We start from the raw sequence: 27,419 nt of genomic DNA on the forward strand, positions 1-27,419 counted from the left end.
AATGAGGTAATGATACAAAATAGAATTTTTTTTCCAAAACTGAATAAACAAGCTGTTTTCAGAGGAAAATAAGGTCCCCAGAACAATGTTAGAATAATGTGGAGTTAGAAAGGTGGCAGGGTCCGCCACATATAACCACAGTAAAAAGGTCAAATTTATTTCGTTTGTTTAGACATTAAAAACACAAGAAATCAGTCAATAAAGATCTTTCTCTTCCGATTAAAATGTATTTCCCCAAAACTACATAGTGCACCTTTAATCAGAAAGTTCTCCTTTATCTCCTCCTGGTTGCCAGCTTTTATACTATTTAAGGGCAGCCTCTCTCCTGATTGGATAAACTTGTTCCAGCCGAACAGTGGAAAGAAATGATAAGCTTTAGACAATCGTGGGAAGGAAATGCCAGAATGGAAGCGTAGTGTGCTCTAACTTTACTGTATGTACGAGTGCGTTGGTGAGGAATGAGCATTCAAAGACCAATTTAAAAACCAAACAGTTTATTTATTATATACATTCAATAATAATGAAGAGAATAAACAGAAGGCAGACACAAGGATGGCAAAATAAAACATTGTGAGAAAATACATGTCACTTATTGAAAAAAAAATCACTTGGATAAATGAGCTTTTAAGAGCATGTGGCATTCAAAAAAAATCCACATGCAGATTCAAACTTATTTATTAAATCCCTGTACAAAAAAAAACCTCCCACTGGGTTGACTTGAGCACAGTGCAGGGAGTCGGGGTCAGCGGCCGAGGAGAACTTTTGCTTCTGTGTGGCTCCGGCATGCACCTCTGCTGCGCTGACCCTTTCCTAAATAAGATTTACTCCCATTAGAAGAGACAGAAAGGAGCAGGAGTGAGCCCACAGGGGTCACCGCAGCTGCACGACAACGATTGCAACACCTCAACGAGAGCCTCTGCCAACTGGATGAGGTGGAAATGTTGCTAAATGAGCAACTCGTGTGGGCAGGTGCAGAACTATACTCTGTAGCAGCCTTGGAGGAGGCTGCCAGGTCCCCAGCATCATCTCTGCGTGGACTTTTCTTTTTGTAGAACTTAAGCTCAAATTATCACGTCATTTTTTTTTATTCTATTGTCATTATAAAAGCAAACCACAGGGGTCCAGACATACCAAATTAAACTTTACACATCTGATATGACTGGTGATTACCACGAAGACCACAGAGGCACAGAGCACAGATAACCCAGATTATTCCAGCGGACCCATAAAGCAACTGTGGGGCCACTTGCTTCTATCTCCCTTCATCACTCCTGTCTCCTCGCATCACGCAACGTCCGAGCTCTTTCCTCCTCCTGCCATGTAAACACCCCATCCTCCTCCTCCTCCTTAATCTTCCTCCTCCAGCACTATGATTTGAATTCATGCACAAATGAAAAGATTCTGACTGATGACCCTTCCCTCTCGCACAAAAGCATGCATAGCAACACTTCTGATAATACTTGTGAGGAATAATAAGACAAAAAAAATTAAGAGGTAATGCGCGTCAAAGAAATACTCATTGGACCTACTGCACAGTTTTCACAATCATACAAAACAACATTACCCCTCCTCACACTGTCCGCTCCACCCTGAGCGCACTGTACCCCCTGAAAAGTGTTTTTTTAAAAAGACAGCAGGGGACGTTGTTATCCTGTCAGCTAATGATTAATGGCTCAGCTGCTCACCTTCACCATCACCAGCCGCGATTTCCCTGGACTAACCGCCCACACATTGTTTCATTGTTCAAAAAAAAAAAAAAAAAGGTGGCCTCCGCTGGGCCGATATTGTGTGGACGTCTCCCTCCGTTTACCTCGCCTATAATTTGGCCCTACTGTATCCCCTCCGTCTTTCTGCTTATCCCTCATGACTCCCATCTGCTCTGATTTCCCTTGTCTGCAGCAAACACCTCTGCGTCTACAGCATGTTTACTGAAAAAAAAAAAAAAAAAAGAAGCCGATAAATTAGTGTGTGGACTGAATTTAATTGAGCATGGTAGTGTTCGTTTGCTGCAACCGTTTTTTTAATGTCTCTTTGCAGACGCTGCTCCTCGGGGTGCTGAAAAATACAGCTTCAACCCACCAGATATTAAAAAATATATATATATATAACAAAGGCAAAAGGAAAAAAAACAAACAACCACAAAAATCAGAAATACATCAGGACCAAAAATGTGCTTTCTTCAGAAAATCTTTGGAACCAAAAAAGGCAAATAATAGCAATAAGAACACAGTGAGAGTATATGGAGATGTGATACATACAGGACAGAGACTCGGTCTAGAAAGATTCTGGCTGCCATTCATTTCATGGTGCCTTCAGACAGACCGGTGAGGAGAATTTTAAAACTATCTGGAGTGAACGACCCCAGAGAGCGTGATGAAGGGTTTAAAAATGACAAAATGGTGCCAACTGACAGTGTGTGTGGCGTCCTGTCACATTAAAAACAATGAATATAAATAGAAAGCGTTTCAATTCTCATTACTTCATTACATGACTGCTATCTCTACGTTTGACTGTGTTCTAAACTGGGCTGTTCTGTCAGGATCTACAGTTCTGCCGAGCTGAGATCAGACACCATTTCCACGCACAGAGCTCGAGCACAGAGCAGCCCTGCCTGAAGCCTGCAGGCGTTAATACATCTCAATTGGCCGGGAGGGATTCCCATTTGGCTGACTGGCAGATGATTCGTTTCCCACGTGGGCGTTCCCGCCTCAAATCTGCTTCTTTTTTCTTTTTTTTTTTGCTAAATCTAGTTGTGTTCGTCGGGTTCTTTGTCTATCTGACCCGTTGTTTCACTGCATCGCAGCTACAGCTGGAATGTCTGACGGTTCAGGAGACAGAGAGAAATGAAGCGAGTCCTTTTTTGGAAGAAGCACTGTGAGCCTTATGGGGGAGGCGAACTCTCAAAATGGGCATGCGTACAGGGTCAGCTCAGAGCTGAACATCTTAGTGCTGCAGTAATAAATGGAATATGTGCAGAAGTGAAAGGATCTGTCACTGAAAGTAACGGACATTTTTCTATGCAGCTTCAGAACAAAACAGACGAGAGAATAAACTGAGGTAACGCAGAAAAAAACAAAGTCACTTGTTTTTGTTTCCTTGTCGTTTTCACACTTTTTTCGTTGTCTTTTTTTTAAACATTAGTTTTCTTGTGTTTCCTTTTACACTTGGGGGAGGGTGAAAAATATTGGAAAATGACAAAAAAGAGACTTATTCCCATGCTGTGTTGTTTAGAGTTTGTGGTTTCTGTCAAACAGATGCTCCCTCCCTCCGGCTGAACGTTCAGTATTCCAGCTTTACAAAATACCAAGAATAATTCCTACATCTTCTGTGTTGAGCAGTCCGAGCTTGATTCATGTTTTCAATATTAAACCACGATGCTAAACCAGAGGGACGACTCCATTGTAATGTAGTGTTTAAAAACAAAAGTACCTTTCATTTTTTTTATATGCTGTGGCATCATTCTGTGCACTAAAGGAAAATGTAGAGAAAACAGTAAGTGTGCGTGTGTGTGTGCGTGTGTGTATATAGGTGTGATTAGGTCTTATAGGGCAGTGGATATACTGTAAGTTCAGAGACTTGTAGGAAAAAAAAAAGGTTTGTAGTGTGCAGGCTCACACAGGAACAGCAGTCTCTCTCCTCCCAGCTCCTGTAGTGTTTCTAAAAAAACATCCCAAATTGTGCCCCCGTAGTTCAAAGTAGCAGGCTCCAGCTTTTTACGTGGGACACACTCGTGGCAGTTTTGTCATTGTTTCCATTTCAGCGACAGACAGAAGAGTACAGAAACAGAGTTCGAGTTGATGATGTGGCAAAATGACCTCTCTCGCCACAAAAATGAGAAAAAAAGAAAAAAGAGGAGAAACAAAACACATGAGTTGTCACTATAGTCCGCCTGCAGAAAAATGGAGGGGAGCTGCTGCCAAACAAAGAGCTTGAAAAAGGGTTTTGGAGCGATGTGAAATTCCTTGGGTGTGATTTGTGGTTTTTAGTAAGGAGCGAACCTGCTGTATCCCGCCCGGTATAAGCTGGCCTGAAAGAGACAGAAGGGACACGCGGTCACTGGGTGGAGAAAATGAAGAAGTAAAGCCATGTATCATTGTTGTGAGTTCATTTCTACTCTAGAATCCCACAAATGATACATTCATTGAGCCAAAACTGCAAATGTGTACAGACATTAATTCATAATGTTTCAGGGAAAAGTCCCACTGTGTATCCAAAGATGAGCTAACATTAGCAATCCTGTGCATCTACCATGAACTCAAATTTACTCTCAATACCAACATGACTGCATCTAACAACTGTAGGACATCAGTTAGTTGTATTTTTAAAGGAGAAGTTTTGTCTTGTAGAGTTTGTGTCAGTTTTCTCACCATGGCTCCGACTCCGTAAGCAGCAGCAGCTGGACTTAAAGCATGGTAGGGATCTGTAGTGTACACCCGGCCGTAACTAGCAACACAAACACAACATACAAGAAGTTACTCATTTATCAAAGGTATCCTTTGAAGTATACAGAGGACATGGATGTTTACATGCAGGTTTCAAACTTTTAACAACAATCAGCTTTGGAATTACTTTATGAGGAGGAGAAGTATTCATCACATTTGTTTGACCTGATATATGATCGCAGAATGTGTCTCAACTTAGCCGGTAAAAAATGGTAAACTCATCATTTTCATCTCTGGTCCAGACTAGAAACTTTTTTTTTTAAGTCCAAAAACAGGCCTTTCCTAAAGCTGCTTCCAGAGTGTGAAAATGTTCCTGTCACTTCAACAATCTTTGTATCGTTTTCAATAGTGATATATTGGCGATAATGCTGTGGAGCTGTCATTCACCTGAATTTGTGGTATTTCAACAGAAGATGTCGCTGCCATATTATAATGATGTGGTGCAGTTTTATTTTTTGCCAAAAAAAGTGTGAGAAGAAGATAAACAACACAAAATGACCTTGAAACACGTTTCACAACGAAAGGTTTTCAAGAATTAGATGGTTGACATGGCTCTGGGTGAATAACACCTAGTGTTAACAAAAGCTTTTACCGCTTTCACACAGGACAAAAAACACAGTAACATCCAATAACATCTGGCTTTTGTCTTCAATAGGAAAGGCTACAATCGGCATTCATTCCCACATCAAATGACTGCAATATTTGCAAGTGTTTGTGGGCTCCAGGTCGAATTGTCTGAGGGAAACGTGACACCTTTCCAAAGCATCATTCAGTCGGAGTTGAGTTTGAAGGAGAGACGTAACATTGTCACTGGCCTCCATGCTGCTTTCTGCTGTTGCCTGTTTTTGCGTGTTTGTGACGGTGAACATGACACACCAGAAATAAAAAAAAGAAGAGCAAACTCATCTACTGCATATGGGACAAGAGTCAACCTGCTAATTTGTTGAAAAAATGGTCTTTGTCTATTTACAAGAAAACTCTGCAGGGTACCTTTAAACTAGTTTACACTTTATGTCATTGTGTTGTGGTGTCGACTGGCACAGAACAAGTCATCATTTAATCACATTCAATTGTCTACCTCACCATGTTGCCATACAGGTACATTTGACCTTTTCATGGTCAAAGAATTGCTGGCTTTCACTATCATCTCATCCACCTGTTAGTGTAATTGAACATAAATGTCGTCATACAGATGTATGCGGCCCTGAATTCCTCTTTACATTGTCCTCTGTACTGACCTCAGACACTACAGTCCACCTTTACAGTCTGCACCTCAGCACTTCTGCTGTACAGTGCAGTGTGTGTGTGTGTGTGTGTGTGTGTGTGTGTGTGTGTGCGTGCGTGTGCGTGTGTGTCTGTTCGTTGATGTGTGCCCTGCTGTGTCCTCACCTGTCACTGTAGGCGGCAGCTGCGGCGGTTGCTCCGGTTACGGCCGCAGGCTGAGCGTAGCGATAGGCAGCGGCGGCGGCAGCAGCAGCAGGGTAGCCTCCCTAGAGACACACACACATGCACACACACACATAACAGAACTTACTCACACGGCCGTGAGGAAGGAGACACCTGGGTTAAGGTGTAACAGAGATGGAATATACTGACATTTTATTCTAAGGAGCATCTAATATTTATAACTACCCACTACCCAAAATGTGCCTCATTTAGTTACTTCTGAAGAAATTCAAAAATAAATAATTAATTATGCTTTTATTAAGACTTATATAGTCGCATTATTGTTCATAAGCGTGTTATACAGACTTATAAGGGCCTTATTACCCATTAACTAACACTTATTACAAGGACTTTAAAGGATAAGTTCATCCAAAAATGAAAATTCAGTCATTTACTACTTACCCCCATGCAGATGTTAAGTCGGGTTAACTTTTGTAGTACACATAACATTTTTGGAGATTCACAGCAAAACAGTGTCCTCCTAAGCAAGTGAAGTCGATGGGGACTTGTAAAAAAAAAACAACTGAAAAATAAACCTAAAATGGCTTGAGCTTCCATCCATACAGCTTGTCCAGTGTAATCCAAGTCTCCCGAGCCCCCGGGATCACAAATTAATTTGAAAAGATGTTATTTACACCCACTTCAGACAGGGTGCATACTAACACTTTTATCTTAGCAAGTCCCCATCCACTACAGTTGTTCAGGAGAATGCTGCAACGCTGTGTTGCTGTGAAGCTTCAGAAATGTTTTGTTGAATACGAAATTTCACCCAGCTTTCCATCAGCACGGCGTGGCGAGATAATTTTACATTCAGTAAAATTAACCTTTACCTAACATTTAAAGTAACCTTTCCTTACATACTGTATAATATATGACTGAACCTTTTTTCATACATATATACATTTAAAAATGAAATAGGGTACATGGCAGTATATTCCATTTCTGTATGAGGAAAGGAGGAGGTGGGCTTGGTGTTGAATGTGGAACGAGAGTGCTTTATCAGTGAGACAGAGAGGGGAAATTGAACTGTCGAGGGGGAGTTAGATGGTATTATTACCACTACAGGAGAGGGGGAGGTTAAAAAAAATAAAACAGTGGAAGACAAAATGTTCACACAGTTGAGGCCATATAGAAACCTCACTGTCTGGTCAGGACAGAAGACTCAAGTAATGATACGACAAGAGACATTTACAGTTTGAGGACACTGAAGGTTATTAAAGTCAGAGGTTCTAGTCGAGACACATATATGACAAAATCTGCATTGGTTATTGTTATTATTTGTGCTTTTTCACATGAATACGGAGAAAGAAAAGACAGGAAGATGGGGGAAAAATAAAGTCGCACACACAAACACACCCACGCAAGCCTACGCTGACTAAAAACAATCATCTCCTCGCACTGAGACTGCATGCATGACCCAAATTAAAAGTTCAACACAACACCACTGCATTTGAACCTGATCAGAACAGAGCACAGCAAAGCACGACAGAAACACCCCGCGGCATTCTCCGAGACGCCCGCAGGACACGGAGCGGAGGCGGAGGGGGGCGGGGTTAGAAAGAACGGGGTGGGGGGGCAAGGCCTTCTGGGTGAGTGATGGGAAAGGTAATACAGTATATCTGCATGCAGCAGCTGATCAGCACATGCTTCCATAATCATCCTGGGAGGGGTCGGGGTGGTTAATTCAGGAAGAGACCATGTTCTCCGTATCTCACATCCCAGGCTAACAGTACGAAACGAAATGATGCAAGAAACCTGAAGTTTACTGTTAAGAAATCATGCTTGAATCCAATTTGAAAATATATGCTGACATTTTTTTTCTCCTTTATTCATTTTTTATTTTTAAACGAAAACAATTTTTCTTTTCTCTGAAAATAGCCAAGCAGACAAAAGAGACCAGGTTCTCTTTTGAACAAACTGGTAAGAAAAAAAAAGTACACTCAGTCTGATTTAGTAGTTTAGTAAACAAACAAACAAACAAAGCCCCTCCCCACAGTCGAAAAAAGTGCACATTTCAGTGAGTTAGTAGAAAACTAAAGCAAAATTCAAAACAGTGGTGATTTCTTTTTTCATCAACTAAAAGAAAACATGTTCCAGATCAGATCAGAAGATGATTCATAAGATCAGAGGAGGTAGTACAGTAAAACAATGCACACTGTGGGTTTGGTGTTGAGTTGACCCTACCTGAGGCAATCTGGGACTAAGGACTGAGTCCTGAAACACTAGTCTATAGAGAGAACAGAAACAACCGTTGTCAACCTGGATACACACACACACACACACACACGCACAGACACTCTTGATCACACGCACACACTCTTACACCGCATCCGCCCACAGAGCAGCCTTTATAGTGGTGTCATTTCACAGCTCTCTGTTTGATTTTTAAATCAATACAACTGAGTTTGACCCGAGCTGCGTTTAATTGTACAATAAGGGACGTTTCTGTCACAACAACAAATACACCTGAGGCAAAACCCAGCTTCTATCATGGAGGATCTTGTGTTCGTATTCTACAAGTGGTGCGTTGTGTTTCCTCACTGTGGGCTCATTCACCTTTATGCAGGCAGCTCTGTGCAGCGCATGACCGGACGCAACATGCAGAATCACCCCCAGAGCGAAAAAAAAAAGAGCAGGAGAAAGCTGTGAGGGGAGGGACAGAGAGGCTGTGTTGTTGGGTGGGAGGTGAGTTTACTTACATACAAGTCTGCAGCTCCGTAAAACCCATCCTGATACACCACACTGAGAGAGGAAGAAGAACAGGGGAGGGAGGGAGGGGGAGAGGAGGGTGTAGTGGCGAGGGGAGGGGTGCAAACGGAGTGGTGCACAGTCCCAAAACCAGATGAACGTCACAACACGGCAAAACACAAAAGAGGAGAAGGAAGAGAGAGAAACAGAGAGAGAGAGAGAAAGTAGTTATTTCACACCCATGCAGCATGCAGAGGAAATACAACTTCCATTTAAGCTCCACAACTGAAACTAAAAACATTAAACAATAGACTCTTGGGGCTAATAGATAAAGTTCACTGAACTGAAATGAGACCATAAACTGCTATCGCTCCCCAGATACAACAAAACCAAAGCAGTAAAGGTTACCCTGAACGGATCATTTTATAAGGAGAGTTGTAGCTTTGCAGTGGAGCAGATATGGAGGAGGGTATTTCCTGCAGACCCCCAATTTCATCTTGTTTAGCTTTATTTGAATGTCATCACAGTAAGCAGCCGCAGGGCCATTAACCAATCAATTCTGCTTTGATCTCAGTATCAACGCAGTCACAACCCCATTAGCCAATCATAACAGCACAGCGACGACATGCACAGTAACACATACTGAGGGGGAATAAAAACACATCGCAGTAAACGTGAATAATTTGGAGCAAATCTGTGTGCAGGGTGACTGCTTCTGCATAATGACTGAATGTGTGTGTGTGAGTGTTTATTCAAATCGGCTGGTGGTGGTATCTGTGTGTTTATTCAAATCAGCTTTCAATGGTGCAATCCCATCAGTGCGTCATACTCTGCTGAATAGCTGGTGAACCGGCTGACGATGTGCCAGTTGGACCGCTGAAGAGAGCGGAGTGTGAATAATGTTTGAGCACGACGAGTTTATGAGCACAGCTGTGCTAAACAGAGACCTGGTCAAATAGAATCTGGAAAATGATTTGGGAAATGGCATTCACGAGCTGTTCCTCAATAGGTTTACCAGGCGCTGAACAAAACGATTGATCTCGACTTTGTGTTCCTAAAATGTGTTATATAAAGCAGATCTGGGACAGCTGCAAAGCAAGTCAACAGCTCTGGTTTACAACCGCCGTGTCTGTCTTACCCAGGGTAGGCAGGAATGGCAGGCTGAGGCACAGCAGCCCGCACTGCGCTGTAGACGGGCCGGCCTCGGCCCCTGAGGTGGGCGCCGCGGAACGCTGCTGCTGCTGTAGTGGCTGCGGCTGCTGCAGAAGGGTAGGGAAACCCTGGCACTGATGGAGGAGGAAGAGAGGGAGGGGGAGGGGAGAGGAAGATAGCAGAGGATTCAGGGAGAGAAGATAAAGATGAAGGCAAGATAGGACAATGTGAACAGAGAAAATAGGGAGGAGGCCCAGGATGAATTAAGGAGAAAGGAAAGAGCAAAGAGAGACGGGGAATAATCCAGCTATCGCCCTGAGGACTCGATATTAATAAAAGTGTCAGGGAGGAGAAATGCTGGGCAAGCAGTGCATTAATATAAATTAAAGATTGGAATGTGACTGAAATTTAAAGTAGGCTTTAGAGACAGAGATTAGTGTGGGTAAAAGAGAGAGAGTTGCCTTACCTGCATAGAGCTCAGGTCCGTACACGGCCCCCACCATAGGACTCAATTTCCACCCCGCTGATAGTCACACACAGAAGAAGGAACCTCTCATTAATATTTACAAAGACCACAGGATCCTATATGCCTGCTACAATTGAATATTATAATATTATATTGTATAATGTTTTATATATACAAACACATTTCATACACACATTTCACTACACCATTAGCACTCTCATTCACACTGATTCACCTTTATTGTTGGCATTCATAGTTCACTAGGTGCTTAAAGAGCAGTTTTATTAATTGAGGCCTCCCAACAGACCACTACCTTGTTTTCAAAAGACCGATTCCCTCTGCAAGACTGACTCCAAACTACATTGCGATCTGTGTGCTGTGTTCACTTGCAAACAGACAGTACGAATGACTGATGAATAGTAGGGATACTGGACGATTTGGTCAGTATATGCCATTAAAAGGCGCACTATGTAGTTTTGAAGAAGATATACAAACTCAAAATGTTTATATTTGCAATGTGAATGAAGTAATAATAAGAACTCAAGAAAAAAGAACGCTGTTTGAAGTTAGAAAGGTGGCAGGGTCCGCCAAATATAAACAAAGTAAAACAGTATGCTAACTTTATTATCTCCCCTTTGCATTTCCTCCCTAATTACTTCCACAAATGTATTTATTTCTGTATTTTCTTTTAAAATGTCCTAATGCGGCTATTCATTTCTTCAGTTTAGATTTTGGCAGGTTCAGCCCACCATAGGGCTGGTAGGTGGTGGCAAAATTAGAGCGATAAAAAAAGATAAACTGCAAAGAAGTGGTTTGCTGTTGGCCTTACATAATGTGGTCTGCAGGGAGGGAACACTGTGGCTGTGTTGTGTCTCTGTTTAGCTTATTAGGCGGGCTGTGGATCATTGTTAGTGTGTGTCAGTGTGGTTGTTACCATAAGGCAGCGTGCTGAGAGCTTCTCCATTAGGGTAGGGGCTGACCATTTTCTTGTTCGTCATCACCCTGGCGGTGGCGTTATTCACCTGGAGGCGGAGGAGGAGGCGGTCAGAGACACAGACAGAACAACTGGGAACAGGAAACTAAAGGAAAGCACAGACTCAAACACAAGGCCAAGGCTGGTATTCGGTATATGGTTTTCTGCTTTTTACAGTAGGATTACAGTCAACATGTCTGCTGTTACGTGCTGGTTTTGGCTTGCCTTCATCTTATTGGTTCATCTCTGTGTGTCACAATGTAATTTTCTGTGTACATTTACTGCTAGTGGGTCATTAAACGTGAATACTATTATTTGGACTACAATTAGTCTGTTACATAACCTCGTTGTCATTGTGAAAATGCACACTTGCTCACACTTAAGTTCTTTAACGTTAGCTGCTGGATGTGACTATGCAGCAACATCGCAAGTGGTTCTTTTCTGAATTCAGTTTCTTTCTGTTGATGTCGTGTAAAATACCTGGCACATTTTTATAAAAAATCTACATCTGAATTAAAAAAAAGGGATAAAATGTAACCAAATCAACAATATAAATGTGAATGTCACTGGTGTATATTTTGCCATGGCTGCTAACCCTTCCAGTGCTTCATGTTAGTGAGCATGTTTGTATGTAAAAGCAGGTGGGGGCTGTTAGGAGGGGATTTTTAGTCATCATGCAATTAAAAGCAAGTTGCCCGGTAGGGATTTGGTGATTCATTGTGAAGAGATACAAGGGCTGCCATGGGTGACATTGGTTATGTTGCTGCTGTGGCTACATATAAAGGGGGAGGTGGGGACAAAGCAAAAGAGACTGAGCTGCATTTTTTCTTGCATGCACAGGTGAAAATATTGTGGATTTTTAGGTGCGTGCGTGTATGTGTGTGTGCATGTTCTGTGCATGCTGGCTGACATTTCAGTCTAATGCTTAGGCTTTTTTCGAGATGGCTGATAATCTCCTCTCTGAGCTTCAAAGGCTCACACCCCGCTCCCTTGATCTATCCTCATCTCCCTTTGATGGGCTTTAAGAGAAGGAGATTGTGGCTCTGACTGTCCGAGTTTTGTTGCTGAAGCTCTGCATTCTGACTTGTGTGGCGAGCTAAAGATTAATGACCTTTTGGCAAGATGAGGGGAGAGTGTGTCTGAGTATGAGACAAAGATGGAGAGAGGCTGGGGAATCAGAGTGCTTGTGTGCGCATACACGCCTGCACTCCCATTTAGGAGACCATTAAGGCCTAGACTGCCACTCGCGTTGCCTCTCTCATTGAGTCATGTTCTTTATCTGCAGAGTTTCATTCAAATGGAAATGAGGTTTACCTCATTTTTCCCTCATTGCAAATGACAAGGTCGGTGGCAAATGATTCAATTGGCCTAGCCTGGCTTGCTAACTGACGCAATAGTCCACGGGTGTCTGAGCAGAGACATTTTGAAATGTAAATCGAATTAATGAATCAAATTAATGTCAACATTTCTTTGTATCAGAGTGAAATTTTGTTCAGACTTGTAAGAAGTTTTATGTTAATGACATTGAAGAACTTAGCTTCATGGTGTTTGTGTGAGTGTGTGTGTAGTGTATATACACCTGTGTTTGTGTCATGTGCAATCAATTAAATTGGGTTGACAGGAACACATGCAAATCAACAGAATATGGAAGGCAAATCTCAAAGAGTTCACGATTAATAAAACATTCAGCCTTTCTCATCCCACTTTTACCCTCCCTGAACAATAAATCTGGACAAAATGAAGTCACATTTCCATATGAAACCAAACTTGTGGGGTTTACATACCTAAAAAAAAAAGTATTAAAAAAAAGTCATACAAGGGAGAGAAAGAGGGGGTGCAAAAACATTTGTTTGACAAAATTAATAATTATATAACACAGAAAGTACACGCAGCCAAATATGGGCGCATCACATGACCAAGAGTGAGTAACAAACCAAAAAAGTAAAAAAAAATAAATAAATAGTTCAGCCAATCAGCAAGCGTCGGATGCAGCATAGAGACCAATCAAAAACAATCGCAGCACTCCCACATCGAACACACACACGAGACAAAGATGGGACAGATACGTTAGGAGGAAGGGATGCAGGTGAGAAGTAAAGAGACAGAGCCAGTCCATATACAAACACAGGAGAACGTAAAGATGGAGTGAAGAGATAGAGAAACAAAGGGAGAAAGTTTACATGAGCAACACAAAAAAACTAATAACAATTACTGTTGAAAACAAAACATATATCCCAAGGTGCATCATTCAAATAAAGCAATTAGATTTGGTGACCATTCTCCTGGAAATCTCATTATATGTGGTGGGTTGAGAAACAGAGCACCAAAGGATGGAGGGAGCAGAGAGAGAGAGAGAGACCGAGAGTGAGAGAGAGAGGGAGACAATCAGAGAGAGAGAGAACGAAGAGAGACTGAGAGATAGACTGAGGGAGAGAGCGAGAGAGAGAGAGAGAGAGAGAGAGAGAGAGAGAGAGAGAGAGAGAGAGAGAGAGAGAGCAATCCTCATTCCCAAAAAAGGAGAGAAATAAAGTAAACATGAGACACTATGCCAGGCATTAGAACTGTGTGTCACAAACTAAGACCAGTACACTACCACTACGACTACTACTACAACTACTAGTACACAGACAATCCACTACAAGAAAACCAAAAAGAGAAAAAAAATGGCAGCATAATAGAGAGACCCAAAAAACAGTAAACCCCATTTCGGTTCAGAAATGCATATGGTTACACAACGCTGGCTCATTTGGTAAGTGATTTGATAACCACATGTGAAGCAGCATGCTTTCTAAACAGGTTTTTATTTTATTTTTTTTACATTATTTTGCAAAAGATCCCCAGATTAAACACCTCCAGTTTACACTGGTCAATCGCAACATTAAAACCAGTGACAAGTGAAGTGAATAATTGATCATCTTCTTACAATAATACAATTTTCTGTTGGGAAACCTTGGGTCCTGACTCCTGGCTTTCATATGAATACCGCTTCATGCAACACCCACCTAAACATCGTTGCAGACTAGGTACATCCCCTCATGGCAACCGTATTCCTTGATGGCAGTGCTCCCCAGGCAGGACAATGTGCCCTAACACATTGTAAAAACAGTTCAGGAATGGCCCAAGGAAGGTGACTAAGCCAGCCTGGTCCCCAAACTCCCCAGATACCATTCCGATCAAGCATTCAAGGGACGTGCCAGACCAGAGAGGATCCATGGAAGCCTGACCTTGGATTGGAGTTGGCTCTGAATCATAAGGGCATCGACACAAGACCTCAGGGGCTGTTATGTCTGGCACCAGGGCATTGTCGGCAGGTCATTTCAGTCCTGTAAGCCGCGAGGTGGGGCCTCCATGGATCAGATTTGTTCCAGCACATCCCATGGATGCTCAACTGGAATGGGATCTAAGGAGTTTGGAGGCCTGACCTTGCATCCCACAGGACTCAAAGGACCTAAGTCCAATCCAAGGTTGGGCTTCCATGGATCTGACTGGTACAATCCCAAATGCTCGATCAGTATGGGATCTGGGAAAATTTGGGAGGCCCACCTTGCACTCCATAGGACACATGGGACCTGCTGTCAACGTCCTTGTGCCAGACACAACAGGACTGCCTCTGAGGACTTGTGTTCATGCCTTGATGGATCAGAGCAAAGTCCAATCCAAGGTTTGGCTTTGATGGATCTGCCTTGTTCTCCCCCGAATTCTCAATCAGATTGGGATCTTGGGAATTTGGAAGCCGGGTCTATGCCTTGACATCTTTGTCAGGTTTCTTGTGGCATTCTTCAGCAGTTTTTGTGGTGTGGCAGTGAGCATTGTCCCGCTGGGGAGGCCACTGCCATGGGGATTGCTGTTGCCATGAGGGGCTGTCTGAAACGGTGGGTGGTGTGTGCCAAGTGGAATCCACATGAGTGCCAGGACCCAAGGTCTCACAACAGAACATTGCATTGTAACAAAAAATCAGTGTTCACTCACTTCACGTGTTGGTCCTTTTAATGTTTTGGCTGATCTTTGTCATTTTAGTGGTACTGCAAAAGAAGATGTTGCCAGGCTGTCTGAAATATGGTGAGCCAGGATGCTGGCTTGCCACATGTTGAACATTTCTACATTAGCTCAAAGCCTGGACAACCTTCTCTCCTCAATCTGGGACGTCTTAACTCGCATGTTTCCAATGCACGTCGTGTCCAATCAGCTACTATTTGACAAATGTTCAATGTGCTGTGCTAAAAGCAGGTGTGTCAATAAAAGAAAGAAATTCAAAACCAGTGCGGCGTTATTTGACCTGCAGCTCAAGGGGGGGTCTGCATTCACTCAAAGCAATCGTAGGCAGCAACAGGGAGCAAAGCTTCATATCATTTCTGTTGATTTTTTTTTTTACATCATTATTATTATTATTATTATTAAATCAAGAAAATGAATAGTGTATACACTGAGTCCAATGGAGAATTAATCAGATGGGTTGTGGATAGCCGTGTCATTGCATAGAGGAGGGTGATTACATTCGGTCATTCCCAGTGAGGTGTTAATGACATGGTGGAGGGAGGGGACGGGCATGTGAAGAAAAATATTACAGTTAAGAGACCAATCTATTGAAAGATACTGTGTCCGTCTGTCTGTCTGTGTGTGTGCCTGTGTTGCTGTGTTGTGCACTGTAACATTACATAACAGCAGTAGCTTTCTAGGGCATCGCACTGCGTGGGCCTGTCACATTAAACTCATTCTGATAAGTAGAAATGCAATAACTTCAGAGTACATACTACTGCATCAAATGCCCATTTCAGGGGTGGGGGGATGGGAAAGGGGATCAGTTCAGTGATAGATGTTTGTACACAACTTACCGTTGCCGTAGAAACAGCGAGTGGTTACCGTGGAGACTGACAACAACACACAGAAGTCGTCAGGGAAACAGAAAAAATATAATAAATAAAGGAACAAATAATCCTAATAACAAAAGAAACCTAAATGTGCCCCTCCCCCGTCTGTTTGACCCATGTGAAATAAAAACCTGATAGCAGCAGTGTTACAGCTCATAATATGAGAGAGAGAGGAGAGAGGAAGAAGAGGGAGAGAGGATGCTAGCTCTCGATGCTTAACGGAGCTCTGAGCATCATTACAACAATCAGAGGGTATTCGGTGCTCTAAAGGAGAATGGAGATATCCCCCCTAAAAACTATCCTACTGGATGTACAGCGAGGGACTGAAAGTGCATCGAATTGGAACACCTCCAAGGAAAAGTCAGAAGAGCAGATACAAATACACACTGGCCTCCTCTAAAACAGCAAGGTTGGTTAAATGCTGTCTGGGTCTATTACAGTCAAAAGGACAAGTGGAGGTATTTTGGTTAGATTTTGCGAGAAATGACTCATCCTGTGTGGTGAAGTTAGACCACAACAGAAGAGTGTGGATTTGGAAACTGGGCACAGTGGGTATAATTTCCTGTTTAACCAGTCACCACAAAAAAACTTAAAAAATAAAATAACATACTGAAGGCTGTATGACGGTAAAGACAGAGAAAAAAAAAAATCAGTGACAATAAGTGGAAACATAATGAGGCAGACAGAGATGATGGCAAAAAGGAACATTAAAGTTAGAAAAAGCTAGAGGTTATTTTCAAATGAAAATCAAACTGACAGAAAGACAAACTCGACTGGCAACAAGAGACTGAAGGGACGAGGAAGAGAGAGGAGGGAGCCGACACACAAACAGAGACCGAGGGTTGGAAAGGGCAAAGTGCAAACTCTCTTTCCCCTTTTCTATCAACCTTTTCTACATTGTCACTCATGTACAAAGCAAACACACATGGATACTCAGACATTTCATTCGTTAATCTGCTCTGGGGCAAGTCATGCAGTAACAGAAAGTTTAGATAAAACAAAAGAGGATCAGTCAAATCCAAAGCCGGGGGGGGGGGGGGGGTCATCTATGAAGCTGGAACACAAGGAGCTGGTAAGCCTTCACCTCAGGCCATCGCACATCCAACAACTCACAATCAAGTTCTTACAGATTCAACCTCTAACAATAAAAAATTATGCTACTGAATCAAATCATGCAAAAGGTTGATCATTTTTATGGAAATGACCGATTTAAGGCCCAGGCCAAAGTGAGCTGAAGGCCAACTGTGTCCCATTGAGGAGTGTGTGTGGTTGGTGAGAGAGCGCATGGTCAGGCATGCATAACCACAGGCACCACTTCTTCTCATCCTTTTACACACATCCATGCAGTGGTGATGACACTCAATAGTTCCCCCTCCATCCCTAGCATGCAGAGCCGACACATTCATACACACACACCTCAGCTATTCTGCTCTGTGCGTTCAAATGTCTGACTAAAACTCTGCGCTGCGGAGGAGCCGTCACTTCCCCGAACACTCCAGCCACACAGATCAAACACACACCCTTAAAGCAGGAGTTAATAGTGAATAGGAGTCTATAGGGTTTAGCGTGGTCTCTGTGCTGCAGCAAGCAGACCACAAAGCTGCTCAGGGTGACGTAAAATGTCATTGTTTGGGGCTGATTAAATAGAAAAAATGAGTTCAGTGCAGTATCTTTATTTCATCTTGCATTCCCAAAGGGTGAACAATTAGCTGTGATTGTTTTCTTTATAATAGCCAACATAGCCTACATCTTGACCTTTAAATATCAAAAGTGTGTTTCCTGCTTGTCTGCAATGTTGTGCTATGTGTACGTACATCACCACTGATTTGACTGTTTTTAACAACTGTGAGTCTTTCTTTTTATAGTCCATAAACTGCATGCCCTGTTTGTTTTGTTGATGCTTTGATGTATTTTAGGAAGCCTTTCAACACCTTGGAATGTAGATGAAAAATCGCCTTTTGGCTAATTCTGGCATTATTACTCATATATAACCCTGTGTTCTATTAATTCGCACTGACCCTTCTTAAATAAACTCAACTAAACTAGGCACTGACTTCATGGTTTCCTGGTTCCAGCTTTGCGGCTGCACAAATGAGACCATGCTGGGGCCCTAATGCACTCCCCCTACAGCCAGTAATTGCAGAATAAGAATGAAACATGTGACTGCACATATGTGACTAAATGGTTTGGAGAGATTTTCAATCAAGAGCTTTTTATGGTGTCCTACAGTTAAAGTAACACAGGTCAGTGACAGTCATAATGTTACTTCCTGAGGCGGAGAGATGCTGCAAGTGAGGACTGATTAAGCACTTATGTTGGAGCACAGACACAGCCATGAGTGGGTCGAGATGCACTGAGGTGTGTATGTTTCTGAGTACACACTGTCACACCTATATATAGGCCTATAGGACCTTATATATAGAAAGAATGGTGATGAGAGAGGATGACAGAGAAGCAGGTGGAGACAAAGTGAGTTGTAGTTGGGCCACTTACATCGATACATTGGAAGCGCACAGGAAATTGACTTCTTCAAAGCGCAGAGTTTTATTCCAGACAAAGACAAGTACAGTTACCTTTAAGCACAACAATACTCTTTCTATTTCATATGGGCTACATACATGCACACTATGGGCAGCTAAGCTATGAGAATAACCGCTAACCAACTCCCATTGGCATGCACCAAGAATAAGAAATGTCAGCACTCGAGTATCTTTATAAATCATTCAATCAACACTTAATCTGAAAACAAAGCTATTGAGCCTTTTTTGGAGCCAAACTACGAGGCACCCAGGTGCAACTGATTTCATGCTAACTGGACAAGTGAACAGGTCCCAACACCAAAACTGATTCAACAAATAGCCATACAGAATGAACATGCAAGAAAAAACATCCAGCTATCTGCAGTACAGCCTCAGTTCGGCTTTCCATAGTAACATACCACCCATGCACACTTAGGCTACATCGACTTAACTCATGCCAGTGGACAGCAGTGACACACACGATAATAGTTGTATATTTATGTATAACCATGGTATACAATAAGCCGGTATTTCAGAGTTTCTGAATTATGAGGCAAATATGATGAATGCTAGAGTTAGTTTTCTGCCACCTTCATCTCTCATAGTTCAACAAACTCTGAAATGATATGACCAATTAAAGCAAGAGTAACACAGCAACATGAGCAAGAAAGGAGAACTGACAGAGAGCACTGCCTCAAATAGAAATGTCCGGCCCTTTCTCCTCGGTTGAAAGAATGTATAAACACAAATCCACGGTTTGTCCTGCGCCAGCCTTTTGTCTCTTCAAGCCCATGCACCATAAACAGACAGAAAGAGACACACTCTACAGATCCTCCAGTTGCTGGCCCACCATGCAGCTGACACTTGACTCGCTACAGCCCAACACCACTAAGAGTACAACAGAGTACATGCAAAGTGACAACTGAAAACAAAAGAGAAACTGCTCGCTGATTAATACAAAGTGACTAACGTCATGCAAAACTTGGAAGGAAAAACAGAGAATCAGGTTAAAGTAACACAGCTTGTTGACTGAACACAAGGGGGCAAGACTGATGCAGGGTAAATTGGCTCCATCAGTATCCATTCAGCTTGCTGATTGACTGAAGGTGGAGGTGGCGGAGGGAGTGTGTTGTACCAGTGGATGCAGGTGGCTGTCTTTCATTCTCGACCACACTGCAGCAGAACTGAGAGCACAGAACTAAAAAAAAAAAAAGGTTCGGCCAGCCTCATCCATCATGCAGGAGCTGACCGCACACACCCACACACGAACACACACCACAAAAGAAATCACCCCAGTAAGCCCATGCAGAAATCCTGGCTTACAGTGGTGTGGGTCAAGAGATCCAATATGGACGACTGGCTGATTGAAACCCTGATTAAAACAAAGGAGGAAAACTGCTTTCGCAAAAACTCAGCACATGCTTCAGTTAAAAAAAACAAATACTGAATCAAATCAAAATGAACAACCTGGACGCACATAGACTTTAACATACATCAAAACTCAAGTGCACAGATCTCTGGGAAGAATCCAGACTTCCATGAAGTGAACATGCGTCAGTGTTGCTGTGATTCCCAGCATGCTGCTGTTGCACCAGGAGCCATAAGCTTGTCACAACCACTTAGCTGCAGCACCGGGAGAGGGGAACGCAGAAGGATTTCTACTCTAGGGAAGAAAATAAGAGCATCTGACAGCAATCTGCCATGCATCATCCTTTCACTGTGCTCCCCTCGTGCCCTCCGGTGCCGACAACACAAACACCATTCCAATCGTTGCGGGAAAAGTTGTAACATCAGTGTGGCTACAAGTTGCGCATCAGTGAAAAACAAAAAAGGTGAAGAGGCAACAGCTTAATGTGAAAAAAAAATGCCACAGAGGATAAGTACCTGGCATGCATTATGTAGTGTTCTTGCACCCCCAATCATTCCCACCACAAAAAAAACAACTGAAAAAAAGGAGGAAAGAAGTCTTTTTATATTTAAAAATAAAAAAAAATTAAAAAAAACACATTGCAGAGGACCAGGGACCAGTAGGCTGCATTAGAGCATATCACTAAAGGGAGGATGGGAGCTAGCTAGCAGTCAGTGATCAAGCAGAATTATGATGGGAGTACAGAGAGAATACAGAAGAGAGAGAGAAAGAGAGAGAGAGAGCGAGAGAAAGAGAGGAAAATTACCTCAATCTTACGACCTTCCACCAATGTGCCGTGGAGCTTTTCCCTGGCTTTCTCTGCGTCTGCGCTGGTCTCAAATGTCACAAAGCCAAAACCCTGTGGCACACGGCAGAGGTTAAAGAGGTTGGCGGCAAGTGAGGGGCACATCACAAGGGATTGAGGAGATGGGAGAGACATTAGAGACATTTCTCATAGATAATTGGAGTTTCATAACAATGATTCCCCATGTGGCATGCTGACACCACGTCACATACAGTAAGTGGCACATTTACAGAGAAATACTATGAAAAGTGGGAATTACTGTCAAGAGTGAGGATGTTCCGATACCAATTGTTCACCCTCCCGATACCCATTAAATACGTGAACTTTATGCATACTGTATATTAAGGTTATGATTTGGGTTATACAACAGCTGTATACTGCTAACCCTGTATGGATGTGATATGATTGCTATTAGGTAAAATATTATCTAGTTTGACAGTAAGGCATAACTGAAAAAGAAGACAAATATCAACAAATGCAACTTTGCTGATGTTTCACAAGTCACTTTCCATTTATGAATATTGTTTACTTGCGCAATAAAAAATGTTAGGTTGCATTTAGTTGTATGGGACACCACTAGGAAATAGCAGGCTCCCGTTTCATGGTTTATAAACTGTTTTATATTCATTACTTACATTTCCGATAATGGTATTGGTATCGAAACAACCCTGAAGAATGACAGTGTGGTTTCAGAGAATTAGATGTTTTCTTTGCACTTACCTTTGAACCCCTCTCATTGAAAATAATCTCTACATCCAGAATCTTTCCATATTGCTGCAAATAAATTGAAGGGAAAAAATTAGCAAACATATAAATGCAAAAAAAAATCAACAGTAAATGGTAAGATCTCAGTCTTTTAGCGCAGCATTACTGCAATGTCAGAGGCTTCTAGCATTGTGGGAGTTACAGCTGCTTTGCGCTAGATGTCACTGTTATACAAAAGACAACATCCCACATTTAATTGTGTCTTTTTCCATCTCTTTGCCTTCAACTCTGCTCTGTCCCCTTTTTTTCTCCCTCACTTCGTCACTCATGCTAACACACTGACATACATAGAAGACAATTGCTCCCTCAAGCACCAAGAGAACACTCATGAGTGTCTTTCAATTGTGTTGGTTTGACTCTTTTGTTGGCCTCTAAATCCCACCCCTTGTGATTTGGCCCCGTCATGGAGGTCCGTTGGTGTCTAGACTGATTTATTGATCCTGTTAAAAATGAGGCCCACAACATTCCCTGTCTCTTACCCCAAACATTTGCCTGAGGTCAGGGTCCCGGAAGCGGAAGGGGATGTTTGAGACGTGCAGGCGTTTGGGGGTCCCTTTGGCCTCTGAGGGGTCTCCCACAGAGCCTCCCCCTCCTGTGCCTCCTGTACCGCACTGTACACCAGCCTCCCCCTGAGATGTCTCCTCTGTCTTTCCCTGTGGTGACAGAGAAAAGAAGAAGGGGTGAGGAAGGTAAGAGAGGGAGAGGTAAAGCTCATGAAGTGGCTTATTATAATAGCAAGTTTAAGCTCTGCTTACTCTCTTCTTTTAGATTTTAGAAACAAAGCGGTGTTTGTGAGTAGACAATGCAGAAAGATAACTGTGTGCAGTTTTAATATAATCATGAAAAGCATCTTAAATGAAGTATGATAACTGTATTTATGTTTAAGGACAGGACTTCACAGTCTGCAGACATTTTTCTCTGAGGATGTCTCAGTGCACATTTAGAGCGTTTTGAGCTAAAAGCTAACATCAGAATGCTAAAATGCTGATGTGTGGCAGGTATAATATTTAACATGTTCACCATTAGGCCTGTAATGATAACTAGTTTTTGATGGATGACATATTGTAACAGAAATAATTACGACAGTATTGACATTTAAAGACCATTTTATGCCACTGGTATATTGATAATATAATAGCACAATGATGCAAGTATAGTCTCCAAGAGCTATGGACATTTAGTTACTTAATATTTATGCACTGGAAATGGAATGGGGAAAATATTGAAATAATGTTATTTAATAAATCATTAACAAAATAAAACCACATCACCAAGGACTAAATAAAATGTGAAAAAGATAATGAGGTGCTGCACTGAAGTCTTATAACAGGGAAAACCCTCCATGTTGGCTAAACGTGATGCCATTCTTATGTTATGTATGTTTGTATGTAGGCAATATCAAGGTCAACAACAATGAGTGAGGTCATGTACGTATATTGATAAGTCAGTAAGATATTTACAATAGGTCTATAACATCATTACCATGACAGGCCATCTTAGTTTAGCTTGTTAGCATGCTATCATTCTCTAATTAGCACTAAACAAGTCCAGCTGAAGCAGACTGGGTATAATGAATTTTGTTGGTATTAAGTCGAACTGTATTGGACAACATTTTGACCTGATGATGGTGTGTTATTTGAGGTCTTCAACCTTTTTCAGGCCAAGAACACCTTGGCTGACAGAGAGATGGAGCAGGGACCTTCTGCTACATGAACTGTAGAACATTCTGTTGCATGTTAAACTGGGCTTACAATAACAAGCAGGGCGGCTTACAGTGCTGTGTATAGACATGTCTGCAGCCTCACCCTCTGCAATTTCTCCAGTGATTTCTGAGGTGGAGGCTATGTCAGAGTAGTAAGCTGAATAGTTTGCAGCTATTGACAGGTGCTGCACAGTCATCGTACGATTAGTTTAGCTTGCTAACATGATTGCATTAGGAATCATGATCATCAATGTTGCATAAATTAAATGTCTTTTTAACAAATGTATCTTTGCTAATATATTGGATTCATATTTAAAGGGGCACTATGTAGTTTTGGAGAAGAAACTCAAACTAGAATTTTAATTTTTACAATATTAATGAAACTCATAACCTTTATTTTTTTCTATAACTGAATAAACAAGCTGCTCTCAGAGGAAAATAAGGTCCCCAGAACACTGTTTGAAGCTAGAAAGGTGGCAGGGTCCGTAAACAAAGTAAAACAGTATGAAACTGTGTTGTCCTTTCAGGTCAGTTTGATCATGGAAATGAAGAGAGTTTGTTTGTTTTGTATGTTTAGGCATAACAAAATCAGTCAATGAAGATCTTTCTCTTCTGATTAAAATGTCTTCCCCTAAAATACATAGTGCACCTTTAATGAGCATTTTCAGACATTTAATTTTGACCCCGTTGAAGACCCAGATGCAATATGAAAAGCGAAGGGAGCACCGAAATAGTTGCAATTCATCCTGATAGGGGCATGACTGACTGTATCAAATGTCATGGCAATCTATGGGCACCCTTAATGTATTTGCAAGATTTCATGGCATCCATTTAATAGATGTTCAGATCAGGGGACCGCCAAAGTCATTAGGGTTCATCCTCTGGGCACCACGAATGGCTATAAACAGATTCATGGCGATCCATCCAAAATGACGGAGAGACCAACTGATTTATGATTGTTTTCAACAGTGTGGCACTACAACTGCGGTTTATTTAATAAAAATAATATTACAGTTTATTCACAGCTTCAAAATATAAAGTACTAGAACAACAGAGGGGCCAGGGATATTTTTGCCCATGACTTCTTGCTGAAAAGACCCTTTTCACAGCAGACAGCAGACACAGTGTAAGCTGGAAAAGCACAGGTAGAATTTATAACATTAATGATGGCTGCCTTCCATTTAGGTGAGCGAGTCCCAGGGCTCTAGTACTGTGCATGCTCACTCACTGACATGGCTCCTAGGACACTTAACAGAATAGAGCCATGTTATCACTAATGGTCACACCTGTACTTTTCCTGCACTAGCAAGTCAGAAAAGGGTCTATACCTCTACAACAAACAGATAACTCAAGTCTTTATAAACACAGGGCGCTTACATTGTTGTTGTTGTTGGTGGTAGTGGTGGCGGCTCCGTTAGCACCAGCCCCTACCTCTGCTGCACCTTGGCCCCCAGCAACAAACATGGCCCCAGGGCCAAACTCTGTCCCTGGTAGCCCGTTTTGAGGAGGGGGTGGAGGCGGGAACGCTGAAAAGGGTGGGGCCACTAATCCCTCCTGTCCTCCTGTCGAATCCTGAGAGCCCTGCAGCACCGGGGGAAGGGAGGGAGAGAGAAGAAGAGAGGGAGACGAGTTAACATACGTAGTGAGCTGTAGCGTTCTGATGAAGGTAGAATGAGGGGATTACGATCCTGCCTATTATATTTCACTCTCTCTCTCTCTCTCTCTCTGCTTTACCATTCCCCCCCCCTCAACCTCCATATCTCTGACAGGCATGTGTTTTCAGTCAGCCGACCATGAAATATTTACTGCAAACACATCTATTATTAAGAGTCCGAAAATTCGATACACGGTCTGAGATGATTATGGGATGGATGGATGCACAGAGAGATAAATATATACGCGCCATGATAACCGCGACATGTTTACAGCCACGTTGTGCTGCATCGTGTGAAGACTTGTTTTTTTGGATTTCCTTTTTCACAGCCATCTATAATTCAGATCGACTGTGTATCAGCTGGGACTTTGTTGCCTCGGGTTCTTTTTTATTCTGCCCTGTTACAACTCTATCAGCAGGAGGATCATCTACAGAAGCTTTATAGCTGTGCTGCTACCTTATCTTGTGTGTGTGTGTGTATGTGTGTGCGGGGTGACTCTGCAATATTGCTTGTTTCAATCCTTTCGCACACTCAAGGACATCTTGGACTAAGTTTAAGTCCTTTCAGAGCAAAGATGGGGAGTAAAAAAAAGGGAGACACCATGGATGGAAAAAAAAAAAAGAAGAGTTCGGGGCTCAATGCTGATCCACATCAAGCCAGGCTGCATTACACTGCATCCAACACCATTAGCCACTGGTCTGGCCTCTGCCGTGGGCTGGATCTGGGCTGGGTGACGCCAAGAGACACTCGGTCTCCAGACAGCCTTTTTAATTAGACAGAGTATCTAAGATGCCGCAAAAGCAAACAAGCGCTCTCTCCCTCTCTCCTCCTCTAATCCTATAGCCTGGCTGCTCACTGCTCTTCTTCTGCAGTGTCGACCACATTGGCTGTAAAAACATCCAGCTGAGGCTAAAAAGGCCCATCTGCAAGACAGACAGACCCAAACAGATACAGAAGGCATCAAGAGGAGGCGGCGCGATCCAAAAGACAGGATGGAAAAAATCTGGGAGACTCGTCCGCTGCCACTCTTGTCTTTGTGGTGAGGCTGAATGTATGTTAGGAAAGAATGTGTGAAAGCTAATAGTGTTTTGCATCCGCGACGGGTTTCTGTCACCGCGTGATAAAAAAGGAGCTGTCATAAGACCTGCTCGAAAACAGACGATAAGCCATTAAAATTCATCAGTTAGGCCTTACCATACCCAGGCTAGGATATATCAAAGTGTTCTTGTTGGGGCATGTGAGCTCATAAACATGCAGTAGCCTGTATTCAGCCACTAAAGGGTGTGTCCTATAGGCCTAGGGCTGAGTCACACACATGCTTAGAGCGAGTCAAGGAGAGCTGCTCACTGACATATTTCATTAACAGGGATGCCACAAACACTGATAATCGAGGGTTTTTCCACTTCAGGGCGACAGAGGAGCAGCTCGTGGTTTGTAAAAGCTTCTGTCTATTCTAATGCAGGGTTCCTGAGCTGAATAAAGCAATGCCAAGCCTGACCCGACTGGACCAGATGTCATTACACAATGCTCCCACATGATTAGTCATGAGAAAAGAAACACATTTTGAGGTGTTGTAATATTTAGACTCCTACTAGAGAGGTTTAAATATGTCATGATTTTGCATACTGAGTAAACAACAATGAATTGATGAGCCAATTATAGCTGGGACGATTAATTGATTAGTTGTCAACTATCAAAACAAATCGCAAACTTTTTTGATCAGAAAAACAGTGAAAATTCAGTGATTCTCTGATTCATTTTTTTTGGTATCTTTATTCCTTTCTGACAGTAAACTGAATATTCTCATATATTTCAGCTCTCACCCAAGGGCTTCTTCAGGTCTAACTAACTGGAGCAATGTATAGCAACATTATGTAACTTTTTAACCTTAAACTAACAGCTTCAAAATCATGTTAATAGGGTGAATGGTGTCTCTGTCTCAGCCACTCTGCCCCCATCACTTGTTTCTGCACAAGGTAACTTCAGTGAGAGGGCAGGATCACAGTGTTACATACATGTTTACTTCAACATACATTACATCTGACAAATTGTTACAGACCTGGGATTTGTATTTGGTGCTGCACTCAAACTGTGGGGGGCGCCAAATCGCACAAAATGCCCATTTCTACAGATATTCCTTTCAACCCGGTAGATCCAGATTTTTATTTGGATCTGCATCAAATTGTACTCACTCAGATAGTACCATTTAAACACACCTGATGTTTTTTTATAAAGGTCCATCCATTACTCCCTAAGAAAATAACAACAATCTAATAAAAATAACAAAAACACCCTATTTTGCAATTCAAAGAAAGTGACAAAAATGTCCCTGATCAGTCTCTTAATCCTGATCCGCACCAAAAGGTAATGGCGTCTATTCTGGGTTGAGATCCATCCTCCATCCAAGTTTTATCGAAATCCGTTCAGTAGTTTTTGTGTAATCCTGCTGACAAACTAACCCAACCAACAATAGGACACAAGTGAAAACAAATCCTCCTTGGCAGAGGTAATAAACAGAAAGACAAATGAA

At 42.3% G+C, this 27,419-nt stretch overlaps 1 protein-coding gene across 4 annotated transcripts in view; it reads right to left on the reverse strand.

Moving 5' to 3' along the window:
* Window positions 1-477: 477 nt before the first annotated feature.
* Window positions 478-27,419, reverse strand: part of LOC141019098 (RNA binding protein fox-1 homolog 2-like) — a 52,987-nt gene continuing 26,045 nt past the window's right edge. For 2 of the 4 annotated variants that reach the window (XM_073493902.1, XM_073493900.1), the window contains 11 exons: window positions 24,612-24,815; window positions 22,012-22,185; window positions 21,488-21,541; window positions 20,729-20,821; window positions 11,129-11,216; window positions 10,195-10,251; window positions 9,715-9,862; window positions 8,588-8,630; window positions 5,832-5,932; window positions 4,368-4,443; window positions 478-4,027 (listed from right to left, as the gene is read on the reverse strand). In XM_073493902.1, the coding sequence (XP_073350003.1) occupies window positions 3,983-4,027; window positions 4,368-4,443; window positions 5,832-5,932; window positions 8,588-8,630; window positions 9,715-9,862; window positions 10,195-10,251; window positions 11,129-11,216; window positions 20,729-20,821; window positions 21,488-21,541; window positions 22,012-22,185; window positions 24,612-24,815 (1,083 nt within the window). In that variant the 3' untranslated portion in view covers window positions 478-3,982. Of the gene's footprint in view, window positions 4,028-4,367; window positions 4,444-5,831; window positions 5,933-8,072; window positions 8,116-8,587; window positions 8,631-9,714; window positions 9,863-10,194; window positions 10,252-11,128; window positions 11,217-20,728; window positions 20,822-21,487; window positions 21,542-22,011; window positions 22,186-24,611; window positions 24,816-27,419 lie in introns of those variants that run through there. The other 2 variants (XM_073493901.1, XM_073493903.1) reach the window with 2 other exon arrangements.

The sequence above is a fragment of the Pagrus major genome, chromosome 23, assembly GCF_040436345.1.
Source record: "Pagrus major chromosome 23, Pma_NU_1.0".
NCBI lineage: Eukaryota > Metazoa > Chordata > Actinopteri > Spariformes > Sparidae > Pagrus > Pagrus major.